Here is a 15336-nt window from a genome sequence, read left to right as displayed (position 1 = left end):
ACTTCCAAGATTTATATGATGTGTTCAAAGGCGAAAGAAAAAACCCCTCCATTTTTAGTGATTCATGTGAAGAAATAGAATACACCCAGAAACAGTCTGGTACATATTTTTCATGACCTCAAAGTCTCAGAAAAGAATCTGAAGGACCTAGGAGAGATGATGATTTTGGGGGTCACTTTGTCCATGTCTATGAGCAAGTCTGAGATGGAGGTTGATAAGAAGGTAAAAATACAAGAGCTAATTGTACTTGGGCAGCAAAGCAGTTGGAGGCAAACTAGGGATGGGGTAAGGCTCTGCATGATTCTATCTATGTAATGCAAATGATGATATGCTAAGATGAAAATTGGAAAAGGGTAAAACTTGAAGGAAGCCAAAGAGATACAGGGTACATTGGGATGACTGAATTCCATTGGTAAGGTGTGGGTGGGTCCTGTGGGCACTGAGTAGGCAGAGAAGGGCTCAGGGCATCAGGCTGCAGCTCTGGGCAAGACCCCTGACAGGCACACCTGGATTCAGAGCTTACATTTAACTTTGATTATAGAATCTCATTGGCTCCTTATGGAGACGATGATTCTGCCACCTCTGCTTGTAACCTTTCAAAGTAAATAGACGATGATGCAGTAGTATTTCTATGTAGGAAGTATGTGTACAGCAGTGAGTTTTATAATCAGTATATGTTACTTTGTATATGATTTCTTTTTAACATGTTGGAAATGAGAATCTGATAAAGTAGAGAATTTGACTTAACCAGATTTGTAATTTTAATTAAAATACTTAGGAGGATTTAACTAATTAATTTTGTAGTCAATGGTTAAATGCTCACAAGAACCTTATTTATTGAATTTGTAAGTTTAATTCTTAGGAGGTTGAAATGCAATAAGAGAATTTGATATGTCAAATTTAGAGGTTTTGATTTATTAGATTTATCAGAACTATGTAAGTCCTGAGGAAGATTTTCTTTTCCTATTTATTAGTCATCCTATTAGGAATTTGAAAGTTAAGAAAACCAGATGTATTAACTTTATGATTATAGTTTGAAATGTTTAGGGGAATTTAATTAATCAAGTTTATAAGCACTGTTTACATTTTTAAGATTTATTTACGTAAGATTGTTTGATGAAGTTTGGAAATGTTCTTAAAATATTTAGGGAGAAGGACTCTATCTCATGTTTAAGAGCTATCTGAGCATTAGTCAAAGGATAAAGGAAAGTGAATGCGTAACATTTTAACATTCATAAACTATATTTATAAAAAATCTTCCACGATTTTTGTGTTCAAAGGTGAAAGAAACAACTTTAACAAATTGAATATGAACTACAATACATGCAGCTGTTAAGAGCTTTTTTGCTTTGACCAAGTTCTCTCTCAGACATTAACTATGCAAATGACGCTCCATGTGAGGATGGTGACTTTGGGACATATAGGATGTGGGAAGTGAATGTGCGGTTTTCGAGATGGTGTAAAGAAAATGATTTGATTTTTCTGGACCGTGATATATGTAAATGATGGGCTTCTGGTAGAATGCGTACATCTGCAAAGGTGGGACGGATGCTGGGTAGCATTTAGCACAAAGGTGGCTGACCCCATTAGGGGGATTTGAAACTATAATGTTAGGTGGAAAGATAGAAATGTTTCACCTTTTTGCTGTTATACCAGAATCTAAGAGGATGCTGACACAGGAATGGGTGTGAGTAATGGAGATAATGGTGTGTCGGGGCTTATTAGAGATCATGATATTACTTTTAATTGAGCTCTTACTGGATGTCAGGCAATGAATCAGAAAGTTTCCATCCCTTTCCATCTCTGTCCTGTCCCTCTCTCCTTGAAACAATGCCCTACGAGGTAAGTTTTATTATATCCCTCTTGCCACATGGGAAAACTGAGGCCCAGAGAGGTTAAGTGCCTTGCCTTTGTTCACACAGCTAGCAAGTGACAGAACCAGTGCTGGAACCCACTGCCTGTGCTCTTTCCTACACTAAACTCCATAGTCAAGGACTAGATTTAAGGTTATTAAAGGACACTCTTACACAAAGGACATGAAAGGCACTCCAATGAGAGTCCCAAATATTAAACATAGTGCAAAGCTGAATTGAAAAGTAGAGCAAGCAGAGAATTATAAAAGAGAAGGGCAAGGAATCAGGCTCAAGGCTGCTTAGACAAATTTCCTAGAGTAGTTCCTGTGCTATGTAAATTCTCACGCCGAGATTTGTGTCTCAAGGACATCATTAAAGCATCTGTTCATCCCCAGAGTTCCTCATCCTTAAAGCCTCATATTTCCCCTTCCAATGAGGTGGAATCCCAGCCTCTCAATGTGGCAAGAGGTGAGGTTTAGGCAATGTCAGCCAGTTCCCCAGGCTGTTCTCCAGGTCTGACTTTCGCAGGCCACTCTGCTAGGATTCTCTTGCGTCTGCAATATTTTAATATGGTATGGACAAGGTGCTCAGACAAGTACTGTGGATACAGGATTTAGAGGGCTGGGTAGAGGGTAGGCTTCTGCTGGTCCTGCCTCAGGAAGGACGAGTAAAACAGAAAGTGCCTCTCACTTAATATTGTTGTTGTACGCACTTTAAGTTGAACTCTTTGTAGACATCATTTTTGATGTTGGAGAAAAAGCCAGGAGGTTGAAAAGAGTTGGGCCACAGAAGGGTCTGTTTTTAATATGCCTGGGTAGACTGCAGCTAAGGTGGGAATGATAAATACTTCCCCATTAGAGGTGTTCCCTGGGGTACAAAACCTGTTGGGGAAGGATGTGGGTCAGGAATCTAGTGGGGCCCTATCAAGGTGAGTGTGAAGAGGCAAGTGTGAATTAGAACATGTAGTTTTTCTCAAACAGGGGTTACTTAACGAAAAGTTTTCTGTATAGTAGCAAAACTCCATGGTAGGCATAAATTTGGCCCAATTTTCTTTTGCTTCAAGGCATAGCATCATAGGTGTGCTTTACAGTCTACTTGGTGCATTGGTTCTGGTTTTAAGATTTTGGTTCATGTGTACAGGAGAGAGGTACATTATTTCAACCACTGTACACCCATTTTAATGAGTACATATTCTGTGTCAGGCAACTGGATAGCTTCTGGGAACGGGAAACCAAATAAAGCATCCCTGTTTTCACGGTGCTTGCAACCTAGTGGTCACGGAGGTGTGGGAGAGACTGGCAAGTCACAGGTAGTTACAACCTCATTGGGTAAATGATGTGGGAATAGATAAGACGGATACCTCATGTAGACTTGCAGGTTAAGGTCAGCTTCTTAGTGGAGGTGGCACTTGAGCTAAGTCTAGGAGGACAAAAAAGTCACCAGCTAGGATGGCAGCCCTACAGTAGGTGGAGCTGGACAAGGTAAAGGTATTAGGGTAATGCTCAGTTCTGGCCATTAGTTAATCTCTCAGTTAAGAGGACCATTAACAATTGAAAATGGCCAGTAGAGACAAACAAGGATGGAAAAATGAAGGAACCAGGGACAGTTAACCAGGGATGGAGAAACTTCAGGAGGGATGTATCAGAAAGACTGCCACATGGAGGTCTTTATACTGTGGAAACAACCCAAAATCAGAGATTTTAGTTCGACAAAAACAACACTTTTGTGATGACTCAAAATTGAGTGAATTTAACAAATGAAACAAATTGAGTAAAATATTTAAGCAAAACTTGACTTTCTTACAATGGCCTTATCTAGGTTATGATTGTGGGGTTGAATTTTGGTTTGGGTGAGAAATTGTCAAAAGGGTCTCTAATGTCCACTCTGCACAGTAGGACACTTACATCACTTTTCTGCCTTCAATGACAGCTTTCCTTAGATGATACGGCATCCAAAAGCCACTTTAAGCAGGACATGTAGGCAGATGTCTAAGGTATATGAAAGCAAATTGCACAGGGCTCCATGTTATGAGAGAGTGGAGTGTGGGAGGACAATGCTGAAAGAAATTGTGTCTAATAGTCTTTCCAAAGTAGAAACAGAATCTCCATTGGTATTGAGGATTGGATGAGACAATGGATTGGAGAGCATGCAAGTATAAGGTATCATTATCAATTCTAATAACATGAAATCTCCTTTCTAGTTTCCAAGTGACAAACATTAATAAATCATCACAAGCATTCCCAATCCAGTATTCTTGAAGTTAATTTAAAAAACACACACGCACAAAATTCCATATGGTTTCCTCTGTACTTGGCTATTTCTTTTCTCGCCTCTGCTCCTCCTCCTTCTCCTCTCCTTCCTTTTCTTTATTTTACCAGTAAATCTTTCCTATGTTCCCAAGGGTAGTTCTTTGCTCTGTCTTCAAACTCCCTCAGTGTGGCATTAATTGCATTGGGTTACACTGGTATTCATGAGTTTGTCAATCTCCCGAGACAAAGTACAAAGGCAAAGGCAGTGTTTTACTGCCTTAGCCTCCAGCACATAGTAAGTGCTCAGTAATGGTTTGATGGATGAACGGGTAAGGAAGAGGCCCTATCTTTCATTGTCATCTAATTTTATTCCACCTTTCTGTACTTTGCTAACCCTCTCGCTCACAGGTCACCAATGGTCGTACTGCCAAATCCAATGTCCTCATTATTCTTGGATTCTAAGGATACAAATAAATATAACCAACCACAAGTTGCCTCTCTTAACCTTTGTCACTCCACATATCCTGATTTCTCCACTACATCTTTATCTGTTTCTTCTTCTTTGCCCCCCTAGTGACTGCTAGGACATTCCTGTGAATCTTTAGCGTCTTCTCTAGAAACATGTATATAGATGGAAGTGAGGTTCTCTACTTTCCAAACTCCAATAGCTCTTCTCCTAAATCTACATTTTGATCCCTGGCTTTTCATTCTCTAGCCCCACCTCTCAAGTAGCTTGTTGGGCATTTCCAACCAATCATTATATTTTCACATCAAATCCAACTGTACTCAATTTCTTCCCACCAACTCTTCCATTCATTCCCTAATTCACTTGTGAAGTCACTTCAATTGAGTCACCCCTTCATTTTCCCCAAATACTTTGCAACTTCTTATCTCCATACTTGTGTCATATAGTTTCTTCTACCTGGAATGTCACCTTTTTTATTTCTTTTTATCATAATCTCTAAAAATCTTATCTAATCTTCAAGGACCAACTAACTCAATTGCCACCTTTTGAGGACTTCTTGATCATCACTGCTGGACATGACCTCCTTCTCTTCTTTCTTGTAGAATTTGTCTGTACAAACCAGATGAAACATATTGCTTAACACATTATGTAGTGGTTATCTCTCAATCGATCTTATTTCCCCCAGTATGTAGCATAAGCCCTTTGAAGAAAGACTTGAGACCCTGAATTAGAAAACCTCATCTTACATGGTGGAATCATCCCTTGATGGACTGAAGACTTTTGTCCCAGTTTAACAATGAATGTTTCTCCCTCATGATCCTCATTCTACCATTTGCTAATTCAACAACAATAACAGTAACAAAGCCTTGTGCTTCTCCTATGTACTTTTACATTGAGAATTACTCTTTATTTTCCCCCAACTGAACCTATGTTTCTACCAGTTTTTGTAAAAATGAAGGGCCTCGACCATTCAGGAGACTGAGGGCTCCCATGAGTACAAGGAGGGTGTGGCAAGCTCCAGGGAGTAGATGGGCATTGAAGCTCTCCAGGAAAAGCCCAGCAGTCTACATGACCCATCCGAGATGTAACAAACTCAAGTGTGATCCACGTCCACCCAGATATTCGAGGTTCCTGATTTGAAAAGACAGAGCCAGTTGTAGTGGACAAGCTTCTAGTGAATGATCATTCTCAGCATTACAGGGGTACTTGGTCATGGGTTGTAAGGTCCATTGAAATTCGTGCAAAGGATCCTGGAATCTAAGTCCAGCCTCTGGGTGGGGAAGGACTGCCTTGAGTTATACAATGAGATCCACGTCCAGCCAGCAAGGTAATGTTCAAGGACAGACTGCAAGTCTAGCAGAGACCGGGGAAGCAGGCTATTTAAACTTGTAGCTGCGTATGCCTGGGACAGAGTGGGATGGACACAAGTGATCCGTTGGCAGAGGTTTTGTTATTTATAAATTTCTTTGCTCTTGGTTCCTCTTTTACTCTCTCAGAGAGTTCATTCCATCTTTTGCCTTCACCATTACCCCTATCTGAGCAACAATATGTCCAGTTCTGACCATATTTCATATTGTCCAGAGACCGTCCTTATTTGGATGTTTCCTTTCACTCAAACACAACACATCCAGAACCAGTGAGTCATGAACAACCTTCCCCTTTCATCTTGCTAAAATTATACGTGTCCCTACCAGGTAGAGAAACAGTGTAACCAGGCCACTGCTCCTGTTGCCGTGTGCTTGGTTCCAGGTCAGGTTACCTTTTGCCCCTATAGCATCTCTTATGGGGCTTAGGGACTGCACCCCTACCTCACCGCCTCCCTTCTTTGATGCTGCCCCACAACACTAGAACTGGCTATTATCACCAGCCCCTGAAAATGGAGGTGTTGGCTCTCTGTGTTCTCCAACTTCTAATTTCACACACATGAAACATCACATATACCTTTTGGGTTTTACAATAGGAAAATCATTAAAACTTTTATTTTAAGTGGGAAAATTATAGAGTTTCAAAAAGTAAAATCTCTGGTGTTCATTGGAGTTTAATTAGAGGTAGACCTGGTCTTATTTAGGTGTATTTGTCTCAGCAATTTTTTATTCTAGGTAATCATTGCCTACAGTTAATAAGTATTCTTTTGAAGGTGATATCTCTCTCTCTCTCTCTCCCCCACCCCAATTCTATGGAAAAGATTTAAATTAGTACTAAAATCTGCTGCTCAAGTTTTTTCCTCTGCATACATTTTTGTTCTAGAAGAAAATTGAGCAAAGTTTACCAAGACGATTTGACCCAGCAATTCCACTTCAATGAGATTCTTCTACAGAAGGAACAAGGGATGTTCTAAAAGATTTATGTCCAAGATATTCATTTCAAAATTACTTTTAATCATTATAAATGGAAACAATTTACCTCTAAAAACAGATAAATGGTTAAATAAGTAATGATAGCCATGCAATATAATGCATCCATTAAAAGTGCTATTTTGACAATACTTCATGACATGGAAAATACTCATGACATGATATTAAGGAACAAAACAAAATATAAAAACCAAAAAAGCAGCCATTGACATTGTTTTTAGCGTGATCCAAAATTTGTCCTTAAAAGTATGAGTGACTGCATGTGGCATAAATAACACAGAAAAATGTAAGTACAAGCTAGCATTCCAGGATTTTAACTGGTTAACTGTCCAAAGTGGGATTGTAGATGATTTTTACATTTTCTCTACAATTTTATGTATTTTCCAAATGTTTTTCTAGGAACATGTATTATTTTATTCATTCACTCACTTATTCAATAAACATGTAGTGATTGTTAGATGCCAAGCACTCAGCTTTGTGCTGAGGAAATAAAGTAAACAAGACAGAACAGACATGTTCCTTGCTCTGCTCAGAGTTTATAATCCTTTAAATTTAGGAGGAAATGAAAAAAAAATTAGGAGGAAATGTTTTTTAAAAATTCATTTCATTTGACCCAGTAATTCCACTTCTGGGAATCTACCCTAAGAAAATAATCAAGAACACAAAACAAAATTATCATACAGAAATGTTTATTAGTTTATTAGTCATAATAGCAAAAAAAGTCTAGAAACCACCTAAATACCCACCAGTAGAAGGATGCTTAAAGCAATAATAGCACATTCATATAATGGAATAATAGGAAGACATTAACATTATGTCACTGAAGACTTTTTAATAACATAGGAAAATGTTATTAATGTTTTCCATTCATATCAATGGGAAAAAGTAAGCTACAAAATTATATAAAGTCTGACTTCCATTATGTAGTGTAATAGTCATAAGGGAGAAATTCAAATGTTAACAAGTGTTATTTTTGCATAGGGAAGTAATGGTGAATTTGTAATTTTGTGTCTACGCTCTCCATACTTCCCAAATTTTCTACAATGAACAAGGTTTAATGTTATCATCTGGAAAACCATCTTGCTTTCATTTTAAAGACTTGATTCAAAGACTACCTGTTAAAAATTCAAAGAACATACAAAAAGAAAGCTTAACATTTTTTTCAAAGCCCGCATTGTCATGGGGGAGAAAGGAGAGATCATTCATAGGGAGAGCGGCTGCTTCTTTACGAAAACATTCTTGGGAGAGAACAGATGACCACAAATACAGGGGGAGCTACATTCCTCAGAGGGGCTGAGGGGGTTAATTCATGGAGTCCTCAATGAGGTGAGCGAGGGAAAATAGAAGGAGCCCTGAGAGACCTTGGAAACACAGCCCCATCACCGACACTGGATTCCTAACTCTACCTGAACTTTAACCTTGAGCATGTCGTTGATAATCTCCCTGGGCTGTTCTGTACATAAGAGACATGGGGACATTTCTCGCTGCTGTCATTTCCCTCAGCTTTGGCACCAGAGATCCTCTGACCTCACTGAGCAGGACATACTGGGTCAGGGTCCTGTCTGTGGTTTGCCTAGAGAAAAACAGTGGAGCCTGAGATGCCAGAGTCCAGGCAGTTGAAATCTGGTTTTCTGCCCAATCCATGTGAAGACTTTGACCCTGACTCTTGTCCTTAACCTTCTAAGTTCAAGGGAAAGAGCAGGGCTGTGGAACATGTCATTTCTGTATAAGCCAAAGTGAAAGGGCCATCCGCTGGGGCTCATGCTGATTGACAGGACTCCTGAGCTCCAACAAGGCCCCAACAAAGTACAAATAACAATTTTCCCTGTAATTTAGGGATCATCGAGAGAGCATATGTAAGGCACCCGTTTTCATCGTGCCTATATTCAGTTATATATCACAGTACGGGGTTTCTGAGTTTAAGGGGTTTGCAGTGAGGTTAAAGAAGCAAGTCAGTGCAGAAAGATTTCCAACTGTACCTCACTCTCAGCAAACTGAATATCTGCAAACTAGAGTAGCATAAATGATACATTTACAAAGAAGTCATTTCACTACCATTTGAGTAATTGGCTTGCCTTCTACACTTAAAAGATAATTGATTCACCAGAACTTGTCTTACACACAACATATCAAGCACATAAGAGCTGCATAAAGGGAAGTCATACATGGGACTTAAAATTCAGCATGTGGATACCACTGCAAGGGAAACATAACTTTCTCTGATCTTACAAGTGTTCATTCACTAAAGAAGCTGAAAAAGACCTCAAATCAATTGCAAATCGTAAACAATCTTTCTGCAAAAGCATTTAGCAGTTTGGGAAAAATTGTTTTGAAGTTTTTCGCCTAGCTCCTTCTTTGGTTTCTCACATGCATTTATCTCAGCAAGGCCATCAAAGAACCCTCTTTTAAATCACAGTGGCAGGTGTTTCAAACATATCTCCACATCCCTGGTAAACAGTTAACACTTATGTCCATGTAGACATACACATGACAGACCTAGGCCATCCACAAAAATATCAATACAAATATAGCTGTGCTCTAATAATCAATTTTCCACCACGCCACCTAAGGGTGCATTCATTCCAAAGCGCTAGCCTCAGTATTTGAAAATGCCAACCTTTTTACTTTCAATCAGGCTTGGAAACCCTAACCTGTTGGTTGCAGGAAAGAAACAGCTCTCAATTGCCTCTGCCAAGCATGTTTTTCTGTGGATACATACAGGCTAAAAACATTGACCTCACATTACAAGAGACATTTAGAAAAACTCCTGGATAAGCTCCCTAACTGTGGAGTTCCTTAAGGATAGCATAGCTGCCTCTCATTCCTGAATGAGAATTCCTAGCAGTGAAGAGGGAGCTGAATTAGAGTTCTGAGTAGTTATGATTTTAATGAAATGCCCTTCACATCCAAATAATATTGGAAAGTTGAGGTGGGAGCAGAAAGTCCCTGCATCTTCAGGAAAAAATGAAAAATGAGAAATTGTTGCCAGGTATACTTAAAACTGGAAGGCACCAAGAGGCTGCCGAAGAAAAGCAGGCATACAGGGGTTTACAGAGCCCAAGACAGGGGCCGGCCCCTTGGCCAAGCCTTGGGTATCCCTTCAGGCTTTCAGGGCAAAGGAGAGAAGGAATATACAGAAAGAAGCAAAGTAGGAGTTGAAAGGAAAGTGTCTGAGAGATGAGTGGAGAAGGGATGAAGAAAAGAGGGTTAATGGAAATAAAAAAGGGAGCATGTGAAAAAAGGAAGGATGACTGATGATGGGTGAAAAAGGGGAGAAAAGGAAAGAAGAAATAGAATAGAAAATGGTAATTAAGACTAAGTCCCCCATCAACAACTGGCTGTCAGCAAAAACCCCAGGGTACAGGTAACCACCCTCCAACTTGAACCAGGCAGAACCCAACCCCGCTTCCCCATAGCAAAGCAATTGTCCTCTGTGGACACTTTCTTCAGTTTCCACGAAGGGCAAGCTCACCTATCCAAGGCGACAGCCGTCATGGAGTAGATACTGGCAAAGACCGCAGCGATGGGGAAGAAGTTGTGGAACTTGCAGTAGAACAGGCCATAGTACCACTCATTGTGGACAGCATAGGTGAAGTTTACCACTGTGTTGAATGCAGCCATGGAGGCCTCCGCGAAGGCCAAGTTCACCAGGAAATAGTTGGTGACTGTCCTCATTCTCTTGTGGGCCAAGATGATCCACATTACCACCACGTTGCCCACCACAGAGGTCACCACGATGACTGTGTAGGCAGCTGCCCAAAGGACAATTTGCCAGGCTGGCTGCACAAACTGGTTTGGCTCCGAGGTATTGGTGGAGATGTTTGGGAAGAGGTCTGAGTCAACTGGGAGGACGTTATCCATTCCTCAGCTAAGCGGTTAAGCTGTCCCCTCTGTACAGGCACCTACGTTTCAGCAGGGTCCCAGGCCAGTGCCTGGGATCAGGGTCTTGCTTAACCAAGACAGGAGGGCTGCAGGCTTGTTTTGGCAGAACTCTTTGCTTGCAAGTAGGAGACTTGGCGCTCGGACGATTAATGCTTCTGATGCTCTGTCTGCCCCTCTTGGCTCTGAATTCCCCCACTTTCAAGCTTCAGGAAGCATTTGAGTCCAGAAATCTGGAGAGAGCGTCTCTCCTGCGTTGGACTGAAAAAGGGAAAGAAATCGCGTGGGTCACGGTTCCAGGAAGCAGGAGACCCCCGCCTTTCTACACCTGCTGCTGCTTGTAACTCCAATCCCACCTGCCCGCAGCTGGGAAGGCAGAGCTCTGTGCTGCGTGAGGACTTGGGAGCCAAGGGGGTGCTCGTCACAACGCGACCTGCAAAAGTTCAGAGTCTAAGGCCGAGATTCTGGGGCCCCGTGTCCAACTGGAAATGTTTCCTTTGCTTTCGCCGCCGCCGCCGCCGCGGCTGCTGCCACCGCCGCCGCCGCCACTGCTTGCAGCTTCTCAGCCGCCCCTTGGCTTGGGTCCTCTACGGCTGGTGAGTTAGCCGAACCTCGGCAGGCTGAGAGCGAGGTTTTTTATAACCCGCTGCAGAGACGTCACCGGGAAGGGGCAGTACCTGGGCTGCGTACTCGCCAGTCCGGGTGCGCAGCGCGGCAGCTGCCCCAGCTGTGGGCAACTGTCTCACTCCAGCGTCGCAGCCACCACGCCTTTTGCAGCTACCTGCTGTGGGAGTCCGCAAACCGGGCGTCCCACGCACTCCGCCAGGGGACGCTCGGTGGCCTCGGAGTAATTGAGCCAGCTGGGGTCTGCAGCTGGAACCACAGATGCACCAAAGGGAAAGGAGGGGGTTGCGAAATCGCTGTGGTGATGGGCACTCAACTCCCTGGGAGGGCAGCTCTGAGCGCTGCGACAGTTCTGCAGAGGCGCCAGCCTGCGGTTGCGGGAGTTGGGCACGTGTAGGGGGCGGCATGCCAGCGCAGCTCTCCGGGCAGCACTCTAGCCCGCGCGCCAGCTCGAGTGCACCTCGGGCTTGTGCTGGCCGCTACAGAGAAGCGAGAGGCGACGGCGCCCGGTTCCAGGTGTCCGGAAAGGAACTTTGCCGAGGTCGTGTTCAGGCTAACACCCCTAAAATACCTAGTTTCTTTTCCTGGCGTGCCGATTTCCCTGGGAAGCTGGGATAGGTTCTAAGCTTTGGGGACACATCCCCCGCCACTCTGGTGGCTTGGCCCTTGGCTCCATGAAAAGCTCCAGCTGATCTCTCCAGATGAGACCCCCGTCAGGCAGTGAGGGCTGGCTGGGTTCCCTTCGAAGCTTGGTAAACTCAGGAGTCACCCCTAAGCAGTGTGTCGCCCAGATGCGCGGCTCTGGGCTCTCTCTGCCAGCATTCACTGCCTTCGCCGCCCGGGAACCTGGCAGCCTCTGCCTCCGCGCCTCCCGGCCTGCGGGCCTGAGCGGGGACCTGGATGGCGTTGGGGCCTCTTCCGCCCAGGTTTGCATAGGGACTGAAAAAGGCAGTTCTGCCCCTCTTTTCTCTCCCCTCCATCCTTATCACCCCTCCCTGGCGGGCTTCGAAGCCTGATCTCCCAGCCCAAGGCCAGATCAAACGGCCGAGCTGGTGCCGGGCACTGGCAGGAGGTGGGAAGGGCTCGCCAGTCGTTGCAAACCGTGTTTGGAGAAGCCCAGATGGACTGAGGTTCGGAGCGCGTTCCAGCCAGGCTGCCAAGGAGATGCGGTTCCGTGGGCACTCGAACCTGCAGGCTGTTTCTGGGGGCCACCTACCCCTCTGCCCGCGACCCTCCCCTGCTTCACTGAGAGGACTCGCAACTGTGGGACGCCGACCGGGATGCGTGGCACGGGGGACTCGGGTCGGCGCAAGCACTCACTCTCCCCGGGGCGGCGTTTGCGCACTAGTCCTGCTTGCTTGCGCGCTTCGACCACGAGCGCGCAAAGTATGTCGTGGGAAGCTCCTTAAGGCTTAGAAATTTATTGCACCGATTTATGCCGGGCTAAAATCGGATCCTCTCTCGGAGCTGGGATATCTGCTAGCTCACTCTGTCTTTGTTGAAGCCTGGAATTTCAGCGTTTGTATGAACCGCACTTTGCACTGCCGGTTCCTCCCGGCACCCCTAAACCCTGACGAGAAAACTCCAGCGACGCCTTGAAGAGAACAGCGCCCCCTTATTGGGAGAGGGGGGCGGAGCAGCGAAGGGATCGCCTTCTCTACTACCCTGGACCTCTCATTGCTCCTTCCACCATCTCGCAGAGCTGAGGGAGAGTGTGTGCGTATGCGTGTCCACCTTTAATGTTTCCTCTCTAGCTGTATAAAACTGTCTTTCTCTCTTTCTTCCGGTTCAGGGGCAACAGGCTGACATTCTCTAAAGGAACTTGACTCAATGCTTAAGGGGGAAAATACACTAAGCTAAAAAATAAGGATTTATCCATTTATCCTCCATTAGTAGAGCAATTCCATGCCTTGAGCCAGGTACTGTGCTGGAGAGACAGCCGGGCAAACACAGTCTAATGAGGGAGAAAAAGACAATTACACAAACTGGCAGTATTATGATGAGCAGAGGTACTAGGCTCTGCAGAAGAGAAGATGGGGTGGGGGGGGAGAGTACCTAACCTTGACAATGAGCGGAATCAGGGAGGAAGGTAGAAAATCGTATCAGTGGAGAAGCCTGGAGAATATGTTAAGGATGAGAAGCAGAGGGTGAAATAGAAGAGAATATTCCAGAGAGACAGTTTATGTTAAACCATGTCACTTTGCTTAACTGCCCCCAAGGACAGCCCAGCTCACTTAGAAGAACACCTACATTCCTTACTCTGACCTTCAGGGGTCTTCATTTCCTGCCCTGACTTGTGAATGAGGATAGCCTGGTGACTCTTTCCTGCTCCTGGTTCTCCCTGGCAGGTAGCCATGTCCTAGAAATATATGTGACTTGCTGGAGTTAATTTCTTTCACACACACACACACACACACACACACACACACACACACCCCCCAAAGCATATTTATGATGGGTTCACATTTTTTAAAAGGCCTTAGCCATACAGTAGCAGAAAGTATCCTTGGTTCACATGCTGTGTGGAGGGACTTTCTCTAGTATTGTCCCTTCTAAAGGGACTCTTCCCCACATAAGGAAAACTTTGCACAAATGTATAGATAGATAACATATTATAGATATGCTTTTCTCCTCCAAGAGTTGCTATTTTTTCTCTTATCCTTTTTTCTTTAACTCCTCTTTCTACTGAACTCCCTCCTTGGCACACAACACAGACACACCAGTCTCACAGCAAATCTGTTGACAGCCTAGGATAAATCCTTCCTTATTTGTCTAGGTTCTTTAATACTACAAAAAAGAAATACAAACACACAGTACCCACACATGTAAGTGTATACAAATATAGGACTTTCATTATTGTCTGAATTTTGTTTTTCTCACTTAAAATATTGTCTGGATGCTTCAGAGTCAACAGAGAGAGAGAGAGTCTTCATGTATCCTCTCCTGCCTAGTCCCAAATGATGCAGCTACAGGATGACAGGTCTTGGTCACTGTGATTTCCCAAATGACGATATATAGGCCCCTGCTAAGTCATTATGGGCATACATGTAGTGCGAGCAAGAAACAAATTTCTGGTTGTGTTAAGGCACTAGGGCTTGGGCTTCATTTGCTACCTACTGTGATACAGCTTATTCTGACTAATACAGAGTAAAATAATCTGGTATCTGGTAAGGCAAGTTCACCTGAGTGCTCATTTCATGCTTTTCTTATCTATTTTGGGGCATCACATTTAAACTTTAACTCAGTTTTTAAAAACCTGAACAAACTGCATTAGCACTCTAAAAGGAACTGCCTGAAATTAATTTAATTTTCACAAAATTGACATTTTTATATTAGGTTTTTTCATCCAAGAACGTGGTATGCCTTTCTATTGTTCCAAGTCTTGTTTTATGCCTTTCACAAAGATTTTATAATTTTGGTTAAAATAGATCCAGTCTTTTGGTTAAATTCATTTCTACATATTTTGTAGTTTTTTTTTCCTATTGTAAATGAAATATTTTTTCCTTTTTTATCCTAGATCAAAGAAAATCTATTTACTTCTGTGTATATGTATTTGTGTGAGTATGTGTGTGTTCTAGCCATTTCACTACACTTTTCATTCATTCTATTGTTCTGTTTTGTTTTTTTAACTAAAGTTTATTGGAGTGACAATTGTTAGTAAAGTTACATAGGTGTACAATTCTGTAATACATCATCTATATATCACATTTTGTGTAACCACCTAGAGTCAGTTCTGTTTCCACCTCCATATATTTGATCCCTTTTATTTGAGTTTCCTTAGTTTTCAATCACATTTACTAGCATTTTCTTGTCTCACTGAATTTTCATTAACTTCCAAGACAATATTAAATTAAAAATGATGACAGCAGGTATTTTCTTATAGTTTCTGAATTTAATTAAGATGGCTTTAG

General features: G+C 43.0%; 1 protein-coding gene across 1 annotated transcript in view; it reads right to left on the bottom strand.

Moving 5' to 3' along the window:
* The window catches only part of TACR1 (tachykinin receptor 1), a 130902-nt gene extending 119983 nt beyond the window's left edge, over positions 1-10919 (bottom strand). The window contains exon 1 of the mRNA XM_081069733.1: positions 10395-10919. Coding sequence (XP_080925859.1) covers positions 10395-10783 — 389 coding nt within the window. The 5' untranslated portion in view covers positions 10784-10919. The remainder of the gene's footprint in view (positions 1-10394) is intronic.
* Between the last annotated feature and the right edge of the window lie 4417 nt (positions 10920-15336).

Source organism: Rhinolophus hipposideros (assembly GCF_964194185.1).
Source record: "Rhinolophus hipposideros genome assembly, chromosome: 12".
In the NCBI taxonomy this organism is placed as follows: domain Eukaryota; kingdom Metazoa; phylum Chordata; class Mammalia; order Chiroptera; family Rhinolophidae; genus Rhinolophus; species Rhinolophus hipposideros.
Note: the sequence above shows the minus strand (reverse complement) of the source record. Positions and strands in the feature narration are given on the sequence as shown.